Here is a 22,748-nt window from a genome sequence, read left to right on the forward strand (position 1 = left end):
ACACGTCAGGGGGCAGGGATAACGTGTATCCTAAGCCGTTTGGAGAAGCGCATATCTGGATAAGCGTGGTGTTCCTGGACTGCCTCTCTGAAGGCAGAGTGGTCCAGAAAAATACGTGAAGCTGACTCCTCCACTGGAGGAGCTGTGAGAAATAACCCACATTCTATAGATGGACGCTATAAGATTATTTACTATGGCGTCACAATCAGGTGTATCCAGATTGAGAGCGGTCTCAGGATCAGAATCCTGAGCCGCTACTTCCGCCTCATTACACAGCGAGTCCTTCTGTTAGGACCCTGATGAAACCGAGGCCGCTCATAGCGAGCCCACTTAGGCTGTCTGGGACTGACGTCCGTGCAGAGCCGTGACTCTGGGATGCGTGTGACATTCCCGGAGCTGTTAGTTATTCACACTGAGGGGGGCCATGGATCAATGATTCAACAGTGCCCATATTGTGAGAGACATGTCCGGACTGCTAGGCTTCTAGTATCATAGCCATAGTCTCAGAAAAACTGTCAGTAAATACTGCAGACACCGTCCTCATCCCCTGGCCATTAGTGCATATAATGGGAGTCTATGTAACCTGCCGGCCGTATAGCCGTACATGCTGTACCAGCTGTATAGAAAAACATGTGGTTCTGCACCTTTGTTTTACACAGAGAATATGCTGATAACTCCTCCGCATAATCCAGGAGGGTATATACAACGTGCGACCAAACAGTGCAATGTATATAGTACAAGCATATCTATAAGTGCACTTCTGCACTAGTGGGGTTAGCACCACAGGTGCTGCTTAACGCCTGTTACAGCGATTGTGTGACTATCAGAATGCCAGGGTCTTCCACACTTGTCTCTGTATCGTACAGAAACTGACACTAATGGCTGCCGGCGTCCTTGTAGAGAAGGAAGCCGTGGGCGTGCCTGAGAAAGTGCGGGAATCCGGTTTCACAGTGCACACAGTGAGAGGGGTGGAGTATGCAAAACATACTCCAGCTCTCAGCGCTGCTGTGCTATGCAGCGTCACGCCCCTACCCTGACTGTCAGGCCTGTGGGCGGTAACGAAGGGAGACTAGGCCCAGAAGCCGGGGACTCGAGTTAACAGCGCGGCCGCCGTAAAAGCGCGGGCCGCGCTGAAGTCCCCGGCTGCCAGCGGCCGGCGCGACCGATTCCTGGAAGTGGCCAGCGTCCCGCCCCTCTCCTGACTGGCAGGTCTGGGGGCGGGAACGAACGGAAGCAGGCCGCAAAAGCCGGGGACTCTAGTTATCAGCGCGGCCGCCGTAAAAGCGCAGGCCGCGCTGAAGTCCCCGGCGCACTACAAGTGCCAGCCGCGCCGCAGTCCCAGCGGCCGGCGCGACCAGTTCCCATAAGTGAGCCTGCTTCAGCGAAGCTGAATGAGGCCATGGCACAGGCGCCGCAGCGCTGATGTCCCCCGGCGCACTACAACACCCAGCATGCTGCGGTGTGAGCGCCAAATGCACGGGGACACAGAGTACCTTGAGGAAGCAGGGCCATGTCCCTGATGTACTCCGCTCCATCCAGCATCTTCTCCAGGGGCTGTAGATGGAGCACGGTCTCAGTGCCTGAAGACCGGTAAATCCCACTTCACCCAGAGCCCTGTAAAAAGGGATGGGGAAGGAATCAGCATGTGGGCTCCTGCCGCCGTACCCGCAATGGGTACCTCAACCTTACAAACACCTCCGACATACAGTGGGGTGAGAAGGGAGCATGCTGGGGACACTATATGTGTCCTCTTTTCTTCCATCCGACATAGTCAGCAGCTGCTGCTGACTAAAAAGTGGAGCTATGCGTGGATGTGTTGCCTCCTTCGCACAAAGCACAAAACTGGTGAGCCAGTGATCCCACTGGGGGTGTATAGCCAGAAGGGGAGGGGCCTTACACTTTTAAGTGTAATACTTTGTGTGGCCTCCAGAGGCAATAGCTATACACCCAATTGTCTGGGTCTCCCAATGGAGCGACAAAGAAATACTGTTGTCTGACCTGTGGCTTGGCAGCTTTATTGGCAAACAGTTTGGTTAGTGAGAAAAATGGACAATTTTTAAGTTTTTTTTGACACATGCAGAAAGGAATATTAAAAAATTTGGGGATAAACAAGATGTACTAGGAGTCTATAATTTGGACGTATCATTGTTACATGCAGAAGAGACCAATGTAGATTATATGTCTCTACCAATAATTACAGTAATCCATGGTAAACAAAATTCTATCCAATGTATAATGGATCACTGTTCTACTAATGTACATCTGAAGAAAACTCCGAATGGGGGTCTTAAATATCCTGTACAGCTATATACACTGGCATTGAAAACGTGAGGTCTATAAAACTCTACAATTGAAGGAGACTTGTAATGGCAAGAGTGTGAAAATAGATGGAATAGATTTGTAATGTTCTATAAAAAACACTGTACAGTGAAGAAGATGCATGAGAGTAAGAAAACAGTCTATAAGTAGCCCAGGGGGCTTACGAAGATGTCCTATCTTCCGACAAGTCAACAGTTGTGAAGAGATGATAAACCTCGCAAGATCAACCAGTTCCAACTTATCTGCAAACTCAACAGCTAGTGAAAAATGGCCAATGAACGTAACATTCAACTATGTCAAACAGAAACATAAGGTAATAGGATTCCTGCCCCAGAATACTGGGCTGATCAACCAAACCTAAATTACCGTTAGAGGCAGCCTAACACAAGATGTCGCCATCAAAAATTCTTTGCCACATTTGCTAGTAAATACTTTTATGTGGTTGCACCTTCGGAGGAAAATGTAGATGTGGAGACCCTTTATTCTGGGCGCATTACATTAATAGCTGGTTGGTAATATCTACACATGTCCAAAAGAGCCCTAGGCAACCGTTTATTTGCTAGTTGGCCATCCCATATCACCAAATGGTCCCTCACCGGTGGCTGACCTTGGCGGTGGTCCGCAAGGAGTGCAGAGATCTGAATCTGTGTCTGACTCTCCCTCTGCAATGTAAGGACGAACTTTGTTGCTGGGACCAGGACCCGCCACTGCCCCATTGTTCAAAACGTCTAGGTTCTCCTTGGACTGAGAAATGCTGAAGCCACTGAAGGAACGCTCCAACTCTTCATGATCCACTGAAGGAATGGATATGGAGGTGTCACTATCTCTCAAGGCTGCTGTGTCTCGATGTTTGGTAGACCCTTCTTCGCCTGTCCCCATCCTGCTTCCTCCAAATGCAGAAAGTGAGCGCTCATGTGATGGGGGTGGAGGAATCCTCACCATGGAATTAGGATCACCTACTGGCGAAGAACCATGGCTATGGCGGTGGCTTGGCGGCTGTTGCTGCTGCTGCCATGATGTAGATGGAGGGCAATAAGTTGTAGTTGTTCCCTGTGTAGGAGGAGCACTATAGTTTTTTTGGCCCATGGAGCTTGTGGATCGAATAATTTTAGTGATGCAGGTGTTTCTTTCTACGGGATCTCGACTATCCTCTGGACTGTGATATGGAGGAGCAGGCTCACGGTCTTTGGTACTGAAGTAAGCCTCTGTTTCAGAGGGAGGGATTCCCATTCTTTGCATGTAGATGTTGACCAAGAAGTCAAGTTTCTTCTCCATTGACAACACCTGAAAAGACCATAGTGGTTACCACCATCATCTACACCAGGCTGAAACATATTAAAATGCCTATTGTGCAATTACTGATACGCGACAGCATCTGAGACATGTGGTGATCCTAACTCAACATAAACAAGTGTGAATGTGTTGTAAGGTTTGACAGTATATTTTAAGATTCAATCTGATATTTTAAGATTCGATACAAGACCTTAATATACATAAGCTAAATTTAACATTGTAAAATTTCTCACATACGTGTTGTCAAATTACTTACCTGTTTCTCCACTTTGCCCAAACGACCCATCATACTTGGGTCCTCAGGAATCTCAGGTTCGGATGCTCCCTTACTCCTATCCTTTTCATTAATGGAACCTCCTCTTCCAACAATCTGGTCCACTCTACCAGAAACATAAATATACCCCAGAATGCCCAAAGATTAGTCAAATGTCACAACAAATTTCCATTGTTAGTTTTCCAGTAAGCGATCCAGAAACAAACTAATTCTAGCACTGTAGCCCAGTCTACATTAGAAGCAATTTCAGCATCTAATGACTTCAATCTTTTTAGTACTCATTGGAAGCCATTAACCTAAGAAAACCAAGAATATGCCCCAGGCACTCGTGAAAAGTCTTACAAGAGTGCAATATTCACATTTCCGTTAGATTAAATTTATTATTTTGGCCTTTTGATGGTAGTAAGTACAGTTCTACATCCTTTGAACAATTGCATTGTAGTTTTTTGAGCCCCTATAAGTTCATCTTGGAAATGTAAGGGCTATAAGGTGGAAATGTCAGTGGTGTGAGTGAACATTCGCTCTTGTATAACCTTTCCAAAAGCTGATCTGGGGTGCAACATCTACAGAAACCTCCCCCGTTCTCTTTGTACTGTTCAATATGCCTGTGTCACACTTGAATGCTGAGTGGCTCCCACCAGCTGGCATGAGATGTGATGGGGACACGTGCACTAAATGAGGGTGGTGGGGGCAAAGATGGAGAGGACACAGACAAACACAGTGACAGCAGAGAAGATGGAGGGGCCAGGATACTGCAAGACAGAAAGCAACAGTCTACAAAAACTGCCTGGGATCCAGGCTTTTTTTTTTTTTTTTTGCTTTACCAACTGGGTCCCATGATTTTGGCTAGAATACATCTAGGTAATGTTTTGGATATGCTAAATTATACATGATTTTGGCTCATAAAGTATGTCATCCAAATGAAGACTGCTGAAAATGTTCATCTACAGCTTGAATTGCCAGTTTACAACAGTAGGGCTCTCCTAATGTACAGTGAAGAAGGTGTCAGTAACTTTAGATAGTCTTGTATGAGCTGAGAACTTTTATAAACCCCAATTACTTAGTTGGAAATATCTTGCTGCTCCCTACTTTAATAGTACCACCATTGATAGTCACAACAATGGGTAATTTGGCTCATACGTTCTCACTCGGTGCCACATTATGGCTCTCTACTTTGAAGAATTGCTCAGAAGATGGCCATTGTAATCATTGGTAATCCAGGTCATCTAAAGGAAAACTACAATTTTGAGAGTGGTTGTGGGCATGGCTCTCACCTGTAGCTAAAATGTCCTAAGCAGGGAAACCCCCTCTAACCAACAGCGTATGGAAAAGCCAGACAAGATGCCCATGGTTACATACCCTCAACATCTATTCAACATTGGATCCTCCCATCTAAGATCCTAATCTTTGGTGGGATCTTAAGATTATTTATTTAGAAAAAAAATACATTAAAAGAAACATAAAACTGCTGCTCATTTTCAGCCACGATGCCATCTTTGTCATGCTCCATTAGAACACATGCGTGCATGCAAAAAACAAGGTAGAACCCAGAGCAGAAAAGAAAGACTAGCAACAGATAAAACATAGGAAGATGCTTGTCTTCTCAACCTCGTTGCAGCTCAAAAATAAAAAAAGAAGAGAAATGATACCAGCAAACCCCTTTCACCCATTTATGTGATGGACACTTACCTTCTGCATGGGTCACCTCGACAACTTTGTGTCTCCCTAATCAGTGGGCACTAAGCTTCTCTAGATCTCTTCCTATAAAATCACTTTTTAATATGATAATCAAGCTATAGAACCTATATCTTAGGAACACTAAACCCAAAATAGATCCCGTCTGATACCATTTAGTACCGTAGACAGAAGTTAGCTTTATTTTCCCTTTAAAAGGACTCACACTGTTGACCCTATACCAAGTTTTAGAGGTCACTGACAATTCTGAAGCTTCTCTGAATTGAATAAATACTTATCAAGTTATCACTAAAATACAGAAACTTATGTTAAGCTCTTATACTATATTCAATACTTTGTCAACTGTGGATTAGGGCAGTTTTGGACCTTACGTATGTCTATATAAGCCAATGATCTCACAAGAATGATGGAGGTGGTTACTAAAATCCTACATAAAATATCTTGTCATTGCCCAAGGTTTTCCCAGCATCTACATGCCATCACAAACCATGGACTGGAAGAGGTTCGCCTTCAAGAAAGGAAAAAAAATGAAAGCAGTCCATACAAAGAGGCATTTTGGTGAATCCTAACCTAGGAGAGTACAAGGGAGATTCTTTGGTAGATTGCACTGATCCTTTGGTAGGGTACTTCTTATGCCGGGGTGTAGAAGGGGGTGGGGGACCCACAATCATATCTATCCTGGCAAAGTAAATAGAAAAACAAAACACCAGCAAAGATGCATAATGAAGCAACGTTGGGAAAAATTCAAAAGGGAAAATTTTTCAATAGACTGGAAATATATTCCATTCGGCTGAATTTCAGCTGTATCAATGTGTAGGTTGCTGCAAAGCCACCAGTCAAAATCTAGGATGGCTGGAATATATTTGCATGTATATATGTAGCAATATCCTGGTTGGAATACTGGATATAGATCAACATATATTCCTATGGTTCAAGGTGACAGACACAGTGTGAAAGTATAGAGAGGGTTTGTGCGTCATGATGGAGTGAAAAAAATACACAATATGAAACAAGACACATAACTGGTCACAGGAGTAGTCATCATACGTATGCAGGCCAGAGTGTAATTGGTGGTGAAATTGGAACTTATCAAAAGCTAATGCCAACCATCACCCAACTAATCAAGAGTTGACGTGATTATTGATGACCTTATATAACATCATCTCAAACTTGGCTAAGTTATCTTCAGTATCCTTGGACAAAAGTCAGGTCAACTTTTTCTTCTGATTGTCTAGAACAAGAACGGACAACTTTTTTTTACATATTTTTTGAGGATCCCACATTACGTGGTCTACTGAGAGAACATGGAAAGATTCGAGGCTCAGAGGAAGCTGTCCGAATACTGTCAATAACTGTGCACACCATTAACAATGATATTAACTGCCTGATAGTCCAACATTGAAATCTACTTGTCCCTAACCTAATATCTGCTCCACGCAGGTCTAAAAACGTGGACTCCTGATGAACGCCAAAAAGATGGCAGCTAGAATTAACTCTTTACAAGTGATTTTTACATTTTCACACATACAAATTCTTCTCATTTGCAAGGTCAAATGTTTCTAATGGTTTAATTTTTGATTAGAAAATATCAGGGGCGGAACGATCTCAGGGAATGCAACTGCGACTGGGGGTGCAGGGGGCCCGCCGGCCCCAGTTTCAGCTGGATGTGCGTCCGATGTTGCATATCCAGCTGAAATGCAACAAGGTGCAGACACCTGTCGGGTCCCTATACACAGAAGCCGGAAGCTTTCATCTATGTCACAGTGACTGAGGGCGGCACATGGAAATGACGTCATGCGTTCCAATAGCACCAACACCGATGAAAGCTGCTGGCCACTTTACACTGGCTACACAGGAGGACGCTGCGCGACATGGGAGCCAGGGACGGTGAGTACAATGTTGTTTTTTGCATTAGACAGAACGGAGACATATTTACCAGGATGGGGACATAAATATAGCAGGAGAAGGACAATAGATACCAGGAAGGGGACAGTAGATACCAGGAAGGACAGTTTATACCAGGAGGGTGACAGTATATACTAACAGGGGGACAGTATACACCAGGACGGGGACAGTAGATACCAGGAGAGGCCCAGGAAGGGGATATATACCAGGATGGTGACATATATACCAGGATGGTGTTATATATACACCAGGATGTGGGCTAGAATGGGGAACATACATTTGTGCTCAAAAGTTTACATACCCCGGCAGATTTTTTGCTTTCTTGGCCTTTTTTCAGAGAATATGAATGATAACACAAAATCTTTTTTTCCACTCATGGTTAGTGGTTGGGTGATGCCATTTATTGTCAAACTACTATGTGTTATCTTTTTAAAATCATATGACAACCAAAAACATTCAAATGACCCTGATTAAAAGTTCACATACCCCAGTTCTTAATACCATGTATTGCCCCCTCTAACATCAATGACAACTTGAAGTCTATTGTGGTAGTTGTGGATGAGGCTCTTTATTTTCTCAGATGGTAAAGCTGCCCATTCTTCTTGGCAAAAAGCCTCGAGTTCCTCTAAATACCTGGGCTTTCATGAACTGCATGCTTGAGTTCTCTCTAGAATGGCTCAATGATATTGAGGTTAGGAGACTGAGATGGCTACTCCAGAACCTTCACTTTGTTCTGATGTAGCCAATGACAGGTCGACTTGGCCTTGTGTTTTGGATCGTTTTCATGTTGGAATGTCCAAGTACGTCCCATGCACAGCTTCCGGGCTGATGAGTGCAAGTTTGCCTCCAGTATGTGCTGATAACATGCTGCATTCATCTTTCCTTCAACTTTGACTAAGTTTCCTGTGAATTGTAGCTCACACAACACCACATCATCAGCGATACACCTCCATGCTTCACAGTAGGAATGGTGCTCCTTTCATCCTAGGCCTTGTTGACGCTTCTCCAAATGTAACATGTATTGTTGTGGCCAAAAAGTCTCATCACTCCAAATTACCTTGTTCCAAAAGTTTAGAGGCTTGTCTCTGTGCTGTTTGGCATATTGTAGGCAAGATACTTTGTGGCATTTGCGCAGTAATGGCTTTCTTCTGACGACTCGACCATGCAGCCTGTTTTCTTCAAGTGCCTCCTTATTGTGCATCTTGAAACAGCCACACCGCTAGTTTTCAATGAGTCCTGTATTTCAGCTGATGTTATTTGTGGGTTTTTCTTTCATCCTGAACAATTTTCCTCGCAGTTGTGGCCGATATTTTTGTTGGTCTACCTGACCATAATTTGGTTGTTACAGAGCCCTTGACTTTCTATTTATTAATCACAGTTGAACACTGTTGACTTGCATTATCAATTCATGGATGTATTTTTGTATCCTTTTCCTGTTTTATACAGTTCAACTATCTTTTCCCGTAGATCCACTGACAATTCTTTTGCCATGACTCACAACCCAGAACCATCAGTGGCTGGATGAAAGATGCAAAGGGCTGTCTGGATCCCAGAAACTAACTCAGCTTTTATGCACACACACTGAGCAAATACGTCACTGGTGAGGATGTTACCTTTATTAGCCATTCAAACCCATTTGTGTCAACTTCTGTGCGAAAATCACCAGAGTATGTGAACTTTTGATGATGGTCATTTGGATGTTTTTGGTTGTCATTATGATTTAAAAAGAGAAAACATATATATATATATATAATATATATATATATATATATATATATATATATATATATATATAAAACCGTAAATGGCTTCACCCAACCACTAACCAAGAGTGGAAAAAAATATTTTGTGTTATCATTAATATTCTCTGAAAAAAAGGCCAAGAAAGCTAAAAATCTGCCGGGGTATGTAAACTTTTGAACACAACTGTATATACTAGGATGGGGGACATATATGTCAGGATGGGGGACACACTTACCAGGCTGGGTGGCATAAATATCAGGATGGAGAATATATTTACAAGGAAGGAGGACAGGATGGGGGACATTAGAACAGGTTGGGGGACATTACTACATAATGGGGGAGGGAGGGCAACTCGTATGTCTTTATAGGATTTAGAATGCTAAATGTATACATACATATACTGTACATACAGTTGACCAACATAAAAGAGGGAACCCAGGTCCAAATTTTGCACCAGGGCCCTTCGAACTCTAGTTATGCCACTGGAAAACATCACTGAATCTCAAGAACGAAGGCACTAGTAGGGAAGGAACCTCCTCCATGGTAACACGCATCTTTAGATGAAATCCACCTATTTTTGTTCTCAAGTGTTAACATAAGCAACAACTTTGTATTTGACTTTTAAAGGGAGTAAGTTGCTCTCTAAATAAATTTTAATTGAGCTATACAAATACTTGGCCCCTATAAAATTCATACTAACAGTATACCTGTTACTGGTACAGTATAAAGGAGAGAAGCTCCGCGTCACCGATAAAGTAGGTGCTCTAGGGTAAAAAATAGCACATGAGAAAAGAGTAACCCCGGCACACTACAACTCCCAGAAAAAAGGCAAAATGCAAAAAGTTGTATACAATATTTTTATTAACACAATAGTTCCTTGAATGCTTTTTTTCAGAAAAAATGAATATGGTCCAACAAACTGGACGTTTCGGCCGAAACGTCCAGTTTGTTGGACCATATTCATTTTTTCTGAAAAAAAGCATTCAAGGAACTATTGTGTTAATAAAAATATTGTATACAACTTTTTGCATTTTGCCTTTTTTCTGGGAGTTGTAGTGTGCCGGGGTTACTCTTTTCTCATGTTACTGGTACAGAACCTGAGAAAATAAGTTGTAATTCAAATGCAAATGCGGGGACTTAAGTGTACGCTTGAAGTGGCCAATAACTTGGTGATCATCAACTGATCCAGTGCGCTTACTAAATATTTTTGGATGCGCAGTTCATGCCTTTTTGTATAGCAGTCACAATTTTTCATAGTTAGCCTTCACTATATTTTCCAAGATATGTTACCATGAGTTTGGCCATCCAACTTTGGTCATGTATTTGATCCTAATAACCAATCAGGTGAGTTTAGAATAACTAATTTGACTATATGTCCTACCTATATCAAGGTACTTAGCATAACTCCATTCTTCATCATCCTGTTTTCATCAAAGCCACCTTCATGATCTCAGAATAACTTGGACTAATTTTCTTCCTTCTTCTTCAATCCATGTAGCTATTTCAGTTCAGAAAGCTAGTGACACCCAGGGCTTTTATCAGAGGTAATAACATCTGTGGTCAACTAAACCAATGACCAAAAATGTTATCCCCAATAACGAGCATAAAGCAGCTCTGCACCCGCCATGTTTCACCACTCGAATACACTCTGGGTTGCATGGATACACATCAGACAATGTGATAACCGTAATCTGACAATGATATCAACATTTCTACATACAAGTTCTGGAATATTTTGAGTCAATCAATGTAATATATATACTATAACTGAAGGATGAACATACTGGTGTAGTCCATATTCTCTACATGGCTCACCACATTTGACATACAATTGACTTCAGATTCTGCAGAATTTTTAAGGATCTGCTCATTAACGTGTATAATACGGTGTATATGGCAAGAAGAGAAGTTGAGAAGATTCCTTGCCTGGATTGCAGATTTTTGATACGTGCAAGCATGTCAAGGTGACCAGCTGAATACTGCTCAATCACATCCATCACGTCATATGGTCGGAGACTTTCCTTGAATTTTCGCTTTGATACCATAAATTTCATTATGCTAAGGAAACAACAGTACATAGGTCAGTCATTGAGTGATCTAGCTCCTGTTTGGGGATATATATCGGCTAAATTTGGAAAACTTACCACACGGCTCGAATTGAAGCCTTGAGACCAGGAGTCAGGTCTTCCGCGAGAAATTCACAGTTGCAGCTCCGGTTGTCCTCAGGAATTTCCTCCCCTGGGAGGCTGGCTGCTAGGTGGAGAACCCTCCAATGAATTACATCATTTATGAAAGGAGATCTTTTATTTACTTATTTTAGATAACTACGAATATAAGAACAGGTCACATAACCGAGAACAAAGATAGAAGAGTAGGGGGAGGAAATGAAGATAAACTAGTATACTATTCTTAAACATCAGTGGTCTAAATGACCTACATCTCCAGCTGCCATATTACAGCACGTAGTGGATTAAAATACAGTATATGATGTGCCTTTTTGTATACATTATCTTGTTTAAAAAAAATACCGTAATTAAACCTAGAAACAAGTATTCATGGCCAACATGGCAGCATAAATTTACCCGTTTGACAAGAGGTCACCAGGGAAGCTTGCTGTAACACTACTATTCTGTACAACCAGGAATAATGGTATTAAAGGGTTGTCCGGTTGCACATAATGCTGACCTATCCATAGCATAGCGCATCAATATGAGATCGGTGGGGGCCCGACCTTCATCAAATGCTGGATCCAAATACTTTCATCTCCATTCAATGTGTAGGTGCCGCTGCCAGGTACTGCAGAGCAGGTCTTATATGAGCTCCGTACAAAGTGTTTATATCCAGTGGCTGCCGGAGTTTGTAACAGCTGATCAGTGCCAGTGTCGGACCCCGACGATCTGATATGGATACGTCATCAATATGTGTGATCGGATGGCCCCTGTACGTCCTACACTACCTTGTACCACCGGATAAGCAGGGATATTCCCTCCACTATCATTGACCACTAGTAAAGTATGTATTGAACCTTCCTCTACTCTAAACTCCCAGAGATGTCGGCAGTCATTTCTACATTATCCTGGACCACAAGGTCATCTGCAAAGCTTAAAGGGAATATCATCACTGTTTATATCAAGTTTTTACATGACATGTTTTAAAACTTGAGTGGTTTTTTTTTTACTTTTGATAACGCAATCTATATATAATAATTTTAAAAAAGGTTTTAGAAATCTTGATATTTTTTTTATACTGGCAACTCACCAAGACTGTCCTTTGAATTGAAGCATCTAATGAGCAAAAATCAACTTGAAAGCATTAAGATTTTCCCTAGAAACTATCAGCTGATTAGTGAAAATGGCATTACACTCTTTACTACCCGTGAAGCGGGAATTACCCGTCTGATTAACCAATGGTACTGGTCCATCAATAAACGCACCTTCAGAGTTCTGCCGGGATGCTGACCCCTTGATGCGGAAAGCCTGTCTAGTCCTTCCTCGATCTCCGAAGCTCCAGCTCTTGGGCACCTTACTCGGGCTCTCCTCCATGCTTTGGTCAGCACTGGGGGAACGACGAACCCCTTGAGATTGTGGAGAACCTTTTCCTTTTGTAGCAACATTTCTTGGGCTAGAAAACACCCTCTCTTTCAAGCTCACTTTCTGGCTGCTGGATTAAAAATAAAGACGCTGACCATTAATCCACAACACTTGTAAAGAAAGAATCATAGGATGCAAAAGTTAAATATGGATGAGTAGTGCAAGATGTGCAATAAACCTCCTAGACAAGTGCAATGCAATATAAGGCACTATAAGGCCCAGCACAACTCCTTTGCCCAATGCCAACTGAGAATATATCCGTAGCAATTTTTAATCCCAGCCTGTAAATGACTCCACTGCTAAGAACTAAATCTTGTGCTTCCTGGTGCCCACCACTGATTGGCAACTTTCTGTCTACATTGTATATTGACAGAAAGATGCTAATCAGTGGTGTGGTCAGGACTCCACATTCCAAGCTCTGCTAGATCTGCCGTGGAGAAAACTGTGATTAAATCACAACTGCTACACTCAGTAAACTAAGGCTAGTTTCACCCATCCGGCATTTCGCCGGATTGCCGGATACGGCACACTCCAGTACAGTATTAATACTGTACAATGGCATCATGGCAAGCTCCGGTCACATGACAGCGTGTGACTGGAGATGCCGCAATACCATTGTACTGTATTACACTGTACTGGAGTGTGCCGGATCCAGCAAAATGCCGGATGGGTGAAACTAGCCTAAGTGATACATGGTTGGAATCAAGAACTTTGTATCTACATCATGCTGTTGTCAGGTTACATAGCAAAAACCTGTTGGCAGATTCCTTTTACATGACTACATGTGCTAAGATTATTGAAGATAAACGTTTATATAAGGTGAGTGACTGCTGTTTAACTTGTTATATGGGCCACTGGCACTTGAAATGGACAGGAATCTGCCCATGTAAACACATAGCAGATGGAATTATGAAAGCAGTCGTCTTCACTATGTGTATCCAGTCTAAAGCCCCCGTCACATTTAACGACTTACCAGCGATCCTGAAAACGATGTGACCTGATAAGGATCGCTGGTAAGTCGCTGGGAGGTCGCTGGTGAGATGTCACACAGTCAGATCTGTATAGTAGTAGCGATCAGCGACCTGTATAACGATCTCGGCGGACGTTGGGACTGTGTTAGGAGGTCGTTGGTAGGCGTCAAACACAGCGATGCGTCCTGCCCAGCAGGACATCGCCTTTGAAGAAAATGGTCCGGACCATTCGGCAACGACTAGTGATCTCACCGCAGGGGCCTGATCGCTGGTAGGTGTCACATATAATGGTTGCTGCTGCGTCACAAAATAATGGTGACGCAGCAACGATCTCGTTAGCGATCTCGATAGCGATCTCGTTGTGTGTGACGGGGCCTTAAGGCTGTCAGGATATGCATTGTTGAAGACTGATCATTAACAAATGTAAAGTGGTCAAACTCTCCCTTTAAAAGTGAAGGCTAAAGGCCCAGTCACACACAACGACTTACCAGCGATCCCGAAAACGATCTGAGCTGATAAGGATCGCAGGTAAGTCGCTGGGAGGTCGCAGGTGAGATGTCACACAGTCAGACCTTACCAACGATGCAGGAACAATACAGGTCGCAGTAGCGACCTGTATAACGATCTCAGCAGTCACTGTGACCCTGTCACACAGTGTCAAACACAGCGATGTGTCCTGCTCAGCAGGACATCGCCTTTGAAGAAAATGGCCTGGACCATTCTGCAACGACCGGCGACCTCACAGCAGGGGCCTGATCGCTGGTAGGTGTCACACATAACAAGATCGCTAACGGGATCGCTACTGCGTCACCAAAACGGTGACTCAGCAGCGATCTCGCTAGCGATCTCGTTATGTGTGACGGTACCTTAAGAATGGGTTACTTTTAAAGTGCAAAGCTGGTCATAAAGACAATTAAAGGAGTGTTCCAATATTTGTGGATTATTGGAACATTTGACAATCGTGCATTCATTGTTGTGATGATTAAAATAATGCATCATGGAAAAAAAAAAAATCACATACAAGATTGTATTTTCATGCAGGTAGCAAATAAGTGTTTGAAATACCAAAGCGTAATGTATAGGTAAGGAAGACAGAGAAGAGCGGCAAGCAGACAACTCAAGACACATGGGAATCGAGACACGATGGTGGAATGAAGAATTGTTTAGGAGGGATTAAATAATTAGTTGATGAATGAAGGTAAATTACAGGCAATGTGTATGAATTATCCTTCAGGTGCTATGTCTAAATCAGTGTATACTTTACTCAGAATGAATATTGTAAATCTCCATTACAATACATTAGCATACAAAAATATAACACTGCTCTCTATGGGCAAAAATAAAAACTACTACATTACTAGTTACAGGTACAAGAATATAACTTCTATATGCCTGCCTCCTATTTAGAAGAATTTAACTAATATTATACTGCCCCTATATACAAGAATATAACTACTATAATACTGCCCCTTATGTACAAGAATTCAGCTACTGTAATACTGCCCTCTGTATACAAGGATATAACTACTATAATACTGCCCTCTATATACAAGAACATAACAACTGTAATACTGTCTCCATAAACAAAAATATAACTACTATAATACTGCCCCTTATGTACAAGAATATTATTACTATAATACTGCACCCTATGTACAAGAATATAACTACTGCAATACTGTCCTCTATATACAAGAATATAACTACTATAATACTGTCCCCATATACAAAAATATAACTACTATAATACTGTACCTTATGTACAAGACTATAACTACTATAAGACTGCACCCTATGTACAAGAATATAACTACTATAATACTGCCCCTATGTACAAGAATATAACTACTGCAATACTGCCCTCTATATACAAGAATATAACTACTATAATACTGTCCCCATATACAAAAATATAACTACTATAATACTGTACCTTATGTACAAGACTATAACTACTATAAGACTGCACCCTAGGTACAAGAATATAACTACTATAATACTGCCCCCTATGTACAAGAATATGACTACTATAATACTGTCCCCATATACAAAAATATAACTACTATAATACTGTACCTTATGTACAAGACTATAACTACGGTACTATAAGACTGCACCCTATGTACAAGAGTACAGCTACTATAATACTGCCCCTATGTACAAGAATATGACTACTATAATACTACCCCTATGTTCAAGAATATGACCCAGTAGATTGTAATCCCGTGAAGCAGGGTTCTCTCCTCCTCTGTACCAGTCTGTCACCATTTTTTGATTCTAATTTATATATGTATTTTGCATGTAAACCCTCTTCACATGTACAGCACACTGGAATCAGTAGTGCTTTAAAAATAAATAATAATAATAACCACTATAATACTGTCTCTAAGTAAAACTTATGTAACTACTATATTACTGCATCCATGTTGAAAAATATATAGTATGGACAAACGTTTTGAGACTGACACTAATTTTTATTTTTAATTTGCTTCTTCAGTGTTTTTAGATTTCTAACTCAGATGTTTCTATGATTACTGAAGTACAATTATCAGCATTTCATAACTTTTCAAACGTTTATTAAAAACATCACGTTTCTGCATAGAATCAGTATTTACAGTTTTGACCCTTATTTTTAAAGGCTCCGGCCCTTTACCCCAAAATACTGGATATCAGCTTCTGGGCCAAATCCTGACTGATGACAGCCAATTCTTAGGGGTACTTTACACGCTGAGACATCGCTGCCGATATATCATCGGGGTCACGTCATTAGTGACGCACATCCAGCGCCGGTAGCGACATCGCAGCGTGTAGAACAAATGAGCGACGATCAACGAGCACAAAAACGTGCAAAATCGTTGCTCGTTGACACGTTCATTTCCATAATATCGGTGCTGCTGCAGGTACGATGTAGTTTGTCGTTCCTGCGGCAGCACACATCGCTATGTGTGACACCGCAGGAATGACGAACATCTCCTTACCTGCGTCCACCGGCAATGCGGAAGATAGGAGGTGGACGGCATGTTCCGGCCGCTCATCTCCTCCCCTCCTTTTCTATTTGGCGGCGGTTCAGTGATGCTGTTGTGACGTCGCTATGACGCTGAACGAACCACCCCCTTAAAAAAAGAGGCGGTTTGCCGGTCACAGCGATGTCGCAGAGCAGGTATGTGCATGTGACGCTGCCGTAGCGATAATGTTCGCTACGGCAGCAATCACCACCTATCGGCCGTGCGACGGGGGCGGGTGCTATCGCGCTCCACATCGCTAGCAATTGCTAGCGATGTCACAGCGTGTAAAGCCCACCTTACCTAATCAGTGCTTTGAGATTATCACAATTTCTGTACTTTGTTTGTAGGACACTGTTTAAAAAGGTCTGTGGCTTCTTTAATGAGGTTGTCCCAGAAAGTACATTTTAATCAATAGATGTTGGAATAATAATAAGTTCCATAATTGGATGTGGTAAATTTTTTTGCCTGTGCTGAGATATCTTATATATGTGCACCTGATTCTTTCTGTGTGGTAAAACATGTTTAAAAACAGGCATAGAAATGTTTTTCCTCACAGAAAGAAGCTGTGATCCCATGATGTACTACTCTTTTACTTCCTCCCCTGTGCAGGAGATGTGGTATGATCAGACTATGGTCAGACACAGCACATAGCAGGAACACATAAATACAGTATAAGATTATCTCAGCACAGGAACAGGTTTTTGTAACTTTATCTCATTAATTTTCATTTAAATAGTTCTAATTAAAGATAGAGCCACTACTCAAATGGCCTATAGTCAAAATCGGATATTATTTTGTGTATACAGCACCTATGTAAACTTATGGGTCCACATCGCTACATTACAGACTTTATACCCTGTGCTTTCTGATCCTGTGGTTATAGGGTAGCCCATTTTCTCTCCCATTCTTTCTTCCGTAAATAGCGTAGCAAAATGACAGAGCACAGTGAATGTCTTACCAGGAAAGTGAACACTTAGGCTACACATCCGGCTGTAGCAGTGCGGCACAATCCGGCGCTCTGCTGAAAAAAACGAAACCGTTTTTTTTTTTGCCGCCGGTTTCGTTTTTTCCAGCATTGACTTGCATTGGCGCCGCATTGTGCCGCATGGGCTTGCGTTCCGTCCGGTTTTTGCCGCATGCGGCAGATTTAGCCGATGCGACGGCCGGATGAAACGTTCCCTGGCACGTTTTTTGCTCCGGCAAAAAAAACGCATCGTGCCGCATCTGGCCGCTGCGGCGCAATTTTCAATGCATGTTTATGGACGCCGGATGTGGCGCGATGCGGCAAAAACCGCATCCGGCCGCCGCATTCGGTTTCTTCCACTGCGCATGCTCAGTAGCGTGCCGCAACCGGAAAAAAACAGACGGGCCGCATGTAAAAACTTATGCAAAGGATGCGGTGTTTTCGCCGCATCCGTTGCATAGGTTTCACAGCCAGATTGAGCCGCAGAGCTCAAACCGGATGTGTGAAAGTAGCCTTAGATTAATTGTCTCCAAATACGCACGAGTACAGACATGAACGGTTACAAATATGCAGCACAATGCAACTGGGTGAGAGTATCGACATCTTGCTACATACAACACACGGACCCTTGACCTCTTAAGGGAGCCCTCTCCAAGGCCACGTGCACACCTGGAGTATTTGGTGAGTTTTTTTATCTTAGTATTTGTAGTCAATACCAGGAGTTGGTAATAATACAGAAGTGGTGACTTGTTTCTATTTATACTTTTCCTCTGATTGTTCCACTCCTGTCAGGGCCCCCCATAGCTATGTAGCATGGGGGACACATGGTCGCACAGACCCCCTCATTTAGCTTTAGTTTATAGGTTACTTATATTTATTGCTTGGCTATGGGTTTGTCAGGGTTAATAATTTTTAGTCAGCTGTGGTATTTTTTTCCACGAGCAGGTTTTATCCAGTTTATGCCGGTTTGAATTGAGCGGGCTTTTCTGGGCTTTTCATTGGCTGTCAGTAAAAAGTGCGGGAAAGAAGACACTATTTAAATAGCTGCTTTGCGGCGTCAGCTGTTATGCGGGCGTCACACGGTACGATCTATCGTGCGATTGCACGAGCTATCGTACCCGCCCCCGTCGTTTGTGCGTCACGGTCAAATCGCTGCCCGTGTCGCATAAAGTTGTCAAACCGCCGTCACACGCACTTACCTGCTGAGCGACCTCGCTGTGGGCGGCGAACATCCTCTTCCTGAAGGGGGAGGGACATTCGGCGTCACAGCGACGTCACACGGCAGGCGGCCAATAGAAGCGGAGGGGCGGAGATGAGCGGGACGTAAACATCCCACCTCCTTCCTTCCGCATAGCCGGCGGGTGCCGCAGGACGCAGGTAAGCTGTATTCATTGTTCCCGGGGTGTCACACGGAGCGATGTGTGCTGCTCCGGGTACGATGAACAACCGGCGCAAAGAAAAATAAACGATTTTTTAAAAATGAGCGACGAGTGACAGATAAACGATTTGCACATGATTTGCAAACGTTTAGCGTCGCTCGTAGGTGTCACACGAGACGATGTCGCAAACTATGCCGGATGTGCGTCACAAAAACCGTGACCCCGACAATGCATCGCACGATAGATCGTCTCGTGTGACGCCCGCATTAGTTGCCGCAAGATCAAGAAGGAAGAAACACTCGCCCTCCCGCCCTTTGGATTGGACTGTTAGGTGTTTTCGTGTTGTTAATAAGTAATAATAATCGCCCAGCTAGTTGCTGGGTGGATTTGGTCAACATTTATGGTAATGGTCATTGTTTTATATGGAAATATTTATTTTTTTAATTAGATTTATTGGAATTTTTAGTAATCCCTTAATAAACACCACGGCCTATTTCTTCCAACATTATTCTGTGTTTTGTGTCATTTTTAGATAAATGGGAGTAGGTCTTGTGCTACCATGGTTTTGTCTACAAATACTGAGGTAAAGAACTCACCAAATACTTACCGTGTGCACGTGGTCGATTACTTTGAGGCCACGTACACACGTTGAGTATTTGGTGAGTTTTTTGTACCCCAGTATTTGTAGCCAAAGCAAGGAGTGGAACAACCAGAGGAAAAGTACAATAGAAATACGAGCACCACGTCTGCATTTTTTGCCCACTCCTGGTTTTAGCTACATATACTGAGGAAAAAAACTCACCAAATACTCAATGTGTACACGTGGCCACAAAGCTATCAGGTATGATGGCATAGCCATAGGGCCACGTGCACATGTTTAGTATTTGATGAGTTTTTTTACCTCAGTATTTGTGGCCAAAGCAAAAAAAAAAAAGTGGTGCCGTTTCTATTATATGTTTCCGCTGATCGTTCCACTCCTGGTTTTGGCTACAAATACTGAGGTATAAAGGTCACCAATACTCAACATGTACATGTGGCCTAACGAAGAATGCAAGACTTATCAGGCAGTATCTGGTGAACGGTTAGAAAATGATAGATATTAGATGACTTACAGTATATCACAATCTGTAATAAAGCTAAAAAATTAGAAATCCTGCAATTTTCACACAGGCCACTGGGCCCTTTCTAAATTCATAGGCCCAGATTTATCAAAACTGGCGATTTTCCCACTGGTCTTGATGAGGTAATGTGTTGGAGACAGACACTTCTGATTTATTAAGAGGCACAAGATTTTGTACACCTCACCACAAAACTTACTCCAGTCAGAGACTAGAGTAAGATCTGTCACGTAAGGAATGACATAGATATGATGAGCTAGGATTGTCATGACGCCATCCCAGTGCTGTCCACTTTGTTAGAGTTGGTCAAAATTAATGTGAAAATGCCAATAGCTACAAAATTTTGGGGCAGCCTTTTGGTGTAAAAGATTTGATAAAGTGTGGCCATAGTTCCTGTGTCAGGTAATCCATATGTACATTAGCAGCAATAGACTAATTTAGATTCTATCTTGTGTATAAAATCATCTAATGCACAAGTACCAAGGTCATTGTGAAGGGAAGGGAAGGAGGGTCAGTTGTGGCTATTGTGATTAGTGGATCCTGTGTTATCAACTATGTAAAAGCGACTACCTGTCATTGTAATGATGCCTCTGATGATAAGGAGTCTGCAGAAAATTCAGGCCCCAATGACAAGTGTAAATTTTGCAAGAGTTCTAATTTATTTTTTTTTTTTAATACAGATTATGATATTTATTAAAAAAAACACTACTAAAGTGTTTTAAACAAATACATGCAACATTATGTTAACTATAGAAAACTATATTATATAGTACACGTCTGATGACACAGCTGCGTACACTGTGCAGCTCAGTTCCTTTTCACTTGAATAGGTCATCAATATCATTTGGCCTGACAACACCTTTAACAGAAGAGCAGTCCGCACTTCTCACACACACGTCCTATACTAATGGACTGGACAGGTAAATAATAGCTGCTGATCATGCACGTGTCCTGGCAGAAGAGCAGTCCGCACTTCTCACACACAGGTCCTATACTAATGGACTGGACAGGTGAATAATAGATTCTGATCATGCACGTGTCCTGGCAGAAGAGCAGTCCACACTTCTCACACGCACGTCCTATACTAATGGACTGGACAGGTGAATAATAGCTGCTGATCATGCATGTGTCCTGACAGAAGAGCAGTCCCCACTTCTCACACACACATCCTATACTAATGGACTGGACAGGTGAATAATAGCTGCTGATCCTGCACGTGTCCTGGCAGAAGAGCAGTCCGCACTTCTCACACACAGGTCCTATACTAATGGACCGGACAGGTGAATAATAGCTACTGATCATGCATGTGTCCTGGCAGAAGAGCAGTCCGCACTTCTCACACACACATCCTATACTAATGGACTGGACAGGTGAATAATAGCTACTGATCATGCATGTGTCCTGGCAGAAGAGGAGTCCGCACTTCTCACACACACATCCTATACTAATGGACTGGACAGGTGAATAATAGCTACTGATCATGCATGTGTCCTGGCAGAAGAGCAGTCCGCACTTCTCACACACACATCCTATACTAATGGACTGGACAGGTGAATAATAGCTGCTGATCCTGCACGTGTCCTGGCAGAAGAGCAGTCCGCACTTCTCACACACAGGTCCTATACTAATTGACCGGACAGGTGAATAATAGCTACTAATCATGCATGTGTCCTGGCAGAAGAGGAGTCCGCTCTTCTCACGCACACATCCTATACTAATGGACTGAACAGGTGAATAATAGCTGCTGATCCTGCACGTGTCCTGGCAGAAGAGGAGTCCGCACTTCTCACACACACATCCTATACTAATGGACTGGACAGGTGAATAATAGCTACTGATCATGCATGTGTCCTGGCAGAAGAGGAGTCCGCACTTCTCACACACAGGTCCTATACTAATGGACTGGACAGGTGAATAATAGCTACTGATCATGCATGTGTCCTGGCAGAAGAGCAGTCCGCACTTCTCACACACACATCCTATACTAATGGACTGGACAGGTGAATAATAGCTACTGATCATGCATGTGTCCTGGCAGAAGAGCAGTCCGCACTTCTCACACACACATCCTATACTAATGGACTGAACAGGTGAATAATAGCTGCTGATCCTGCACGTGTCCTGGCAGAAGAGCAGTCCGCACTTCTCACACACACTGATCATGCTCGTGCCCTGGCAGCAATGTGCTGACGCTCATCAGCATCACTCACCATCTGTAGAAGTGAGTGGCAGCAGACAACTTTTTAAGACCCCCATATACATTAGATTAAAGAGTTGCAAAATTGCTGATTTCAGCAGAACTGCCCAACATCTAATGTCTAATACTGGAAAAGTGCAGTGTTTTACAACAGCAGCAAAATAAATGAGATGTCTAAAATCCTATTCACAAAGCGCATTTTCTTCCCTTGCGTTTTATCGAGCAGCATTGTGTTTTGTTCTTTTTCTAAACCACAGCATATAAATATTTTCAGCGTTCTTGCTGGTTTTACCCA

General features: G+C 42.8%; 1 protein-coding gene across 10 annotated transcripts in view; it reads right to left on the reverse strand.

Moving 5' to 3' along the window:
• Positions 1-1,899: 1,899 nt before the first annotated feature.
• Positions 1,900-22,748, reverse strand: part of KCNQ2 (potassium voltage-gated channel subfamily Q member 2) — a 177,466-nt gene continuing 156,617 nt past the window's right edge. For 2 of the 10 annotated variants that reach the window (XM_075350440.1, XM_075350435.1), the window contains 6 exons: positions 12,663-12,889; positions 11,374-11,482; positions 11,156-11,287; positions 6,152-6,259; positions 3,869-3,992; positions 1,903-3,603 (listed from right to left, as the gene is read on the reverse strand). In XM_075350440.1, the coding sequence (XP_075206555.1) occupies positions 2,872-3,603; positions 3,869-3,992; positions 6,152-6,259; positions 11,156-11,287; positions 11,374-11,482; positions 12,663-12,889 (1,432 nt within the window). In that variant the 3' untranslated portion in view covers positions 1,903-2,871. Of the gene's footprint in view, positions 3,604-3,868; positions 3,993-6,151; positions 6,260-11,155; positions 11,288-11,373; positions 11,483-12,662; positions 12,890-22,748 lie in introns of all 10 variants that reach the window. The other 8 variants (XM_075350437.1, XM_075350438.1, XM_075350436.1 and 5 more) reach the window with 8 other exon arrangements.

This window comes from Anomaloglossus baeobatrachus, chromosome 5, assembly GCF_048569485.1.
Source record: "Anomaloglossus baeobatrachus isolate aAnoBae1 chromosome 5, aAnoBae1.hap1, whole genome shotgun sequence".
Classification (NCBI taxonomy): Eukaryota; Metazoa; Chordata; class Amphibia; order Anura; family Aromobatidae; genus Anomaloglossus; species Anomaloglossus baeobatrachus.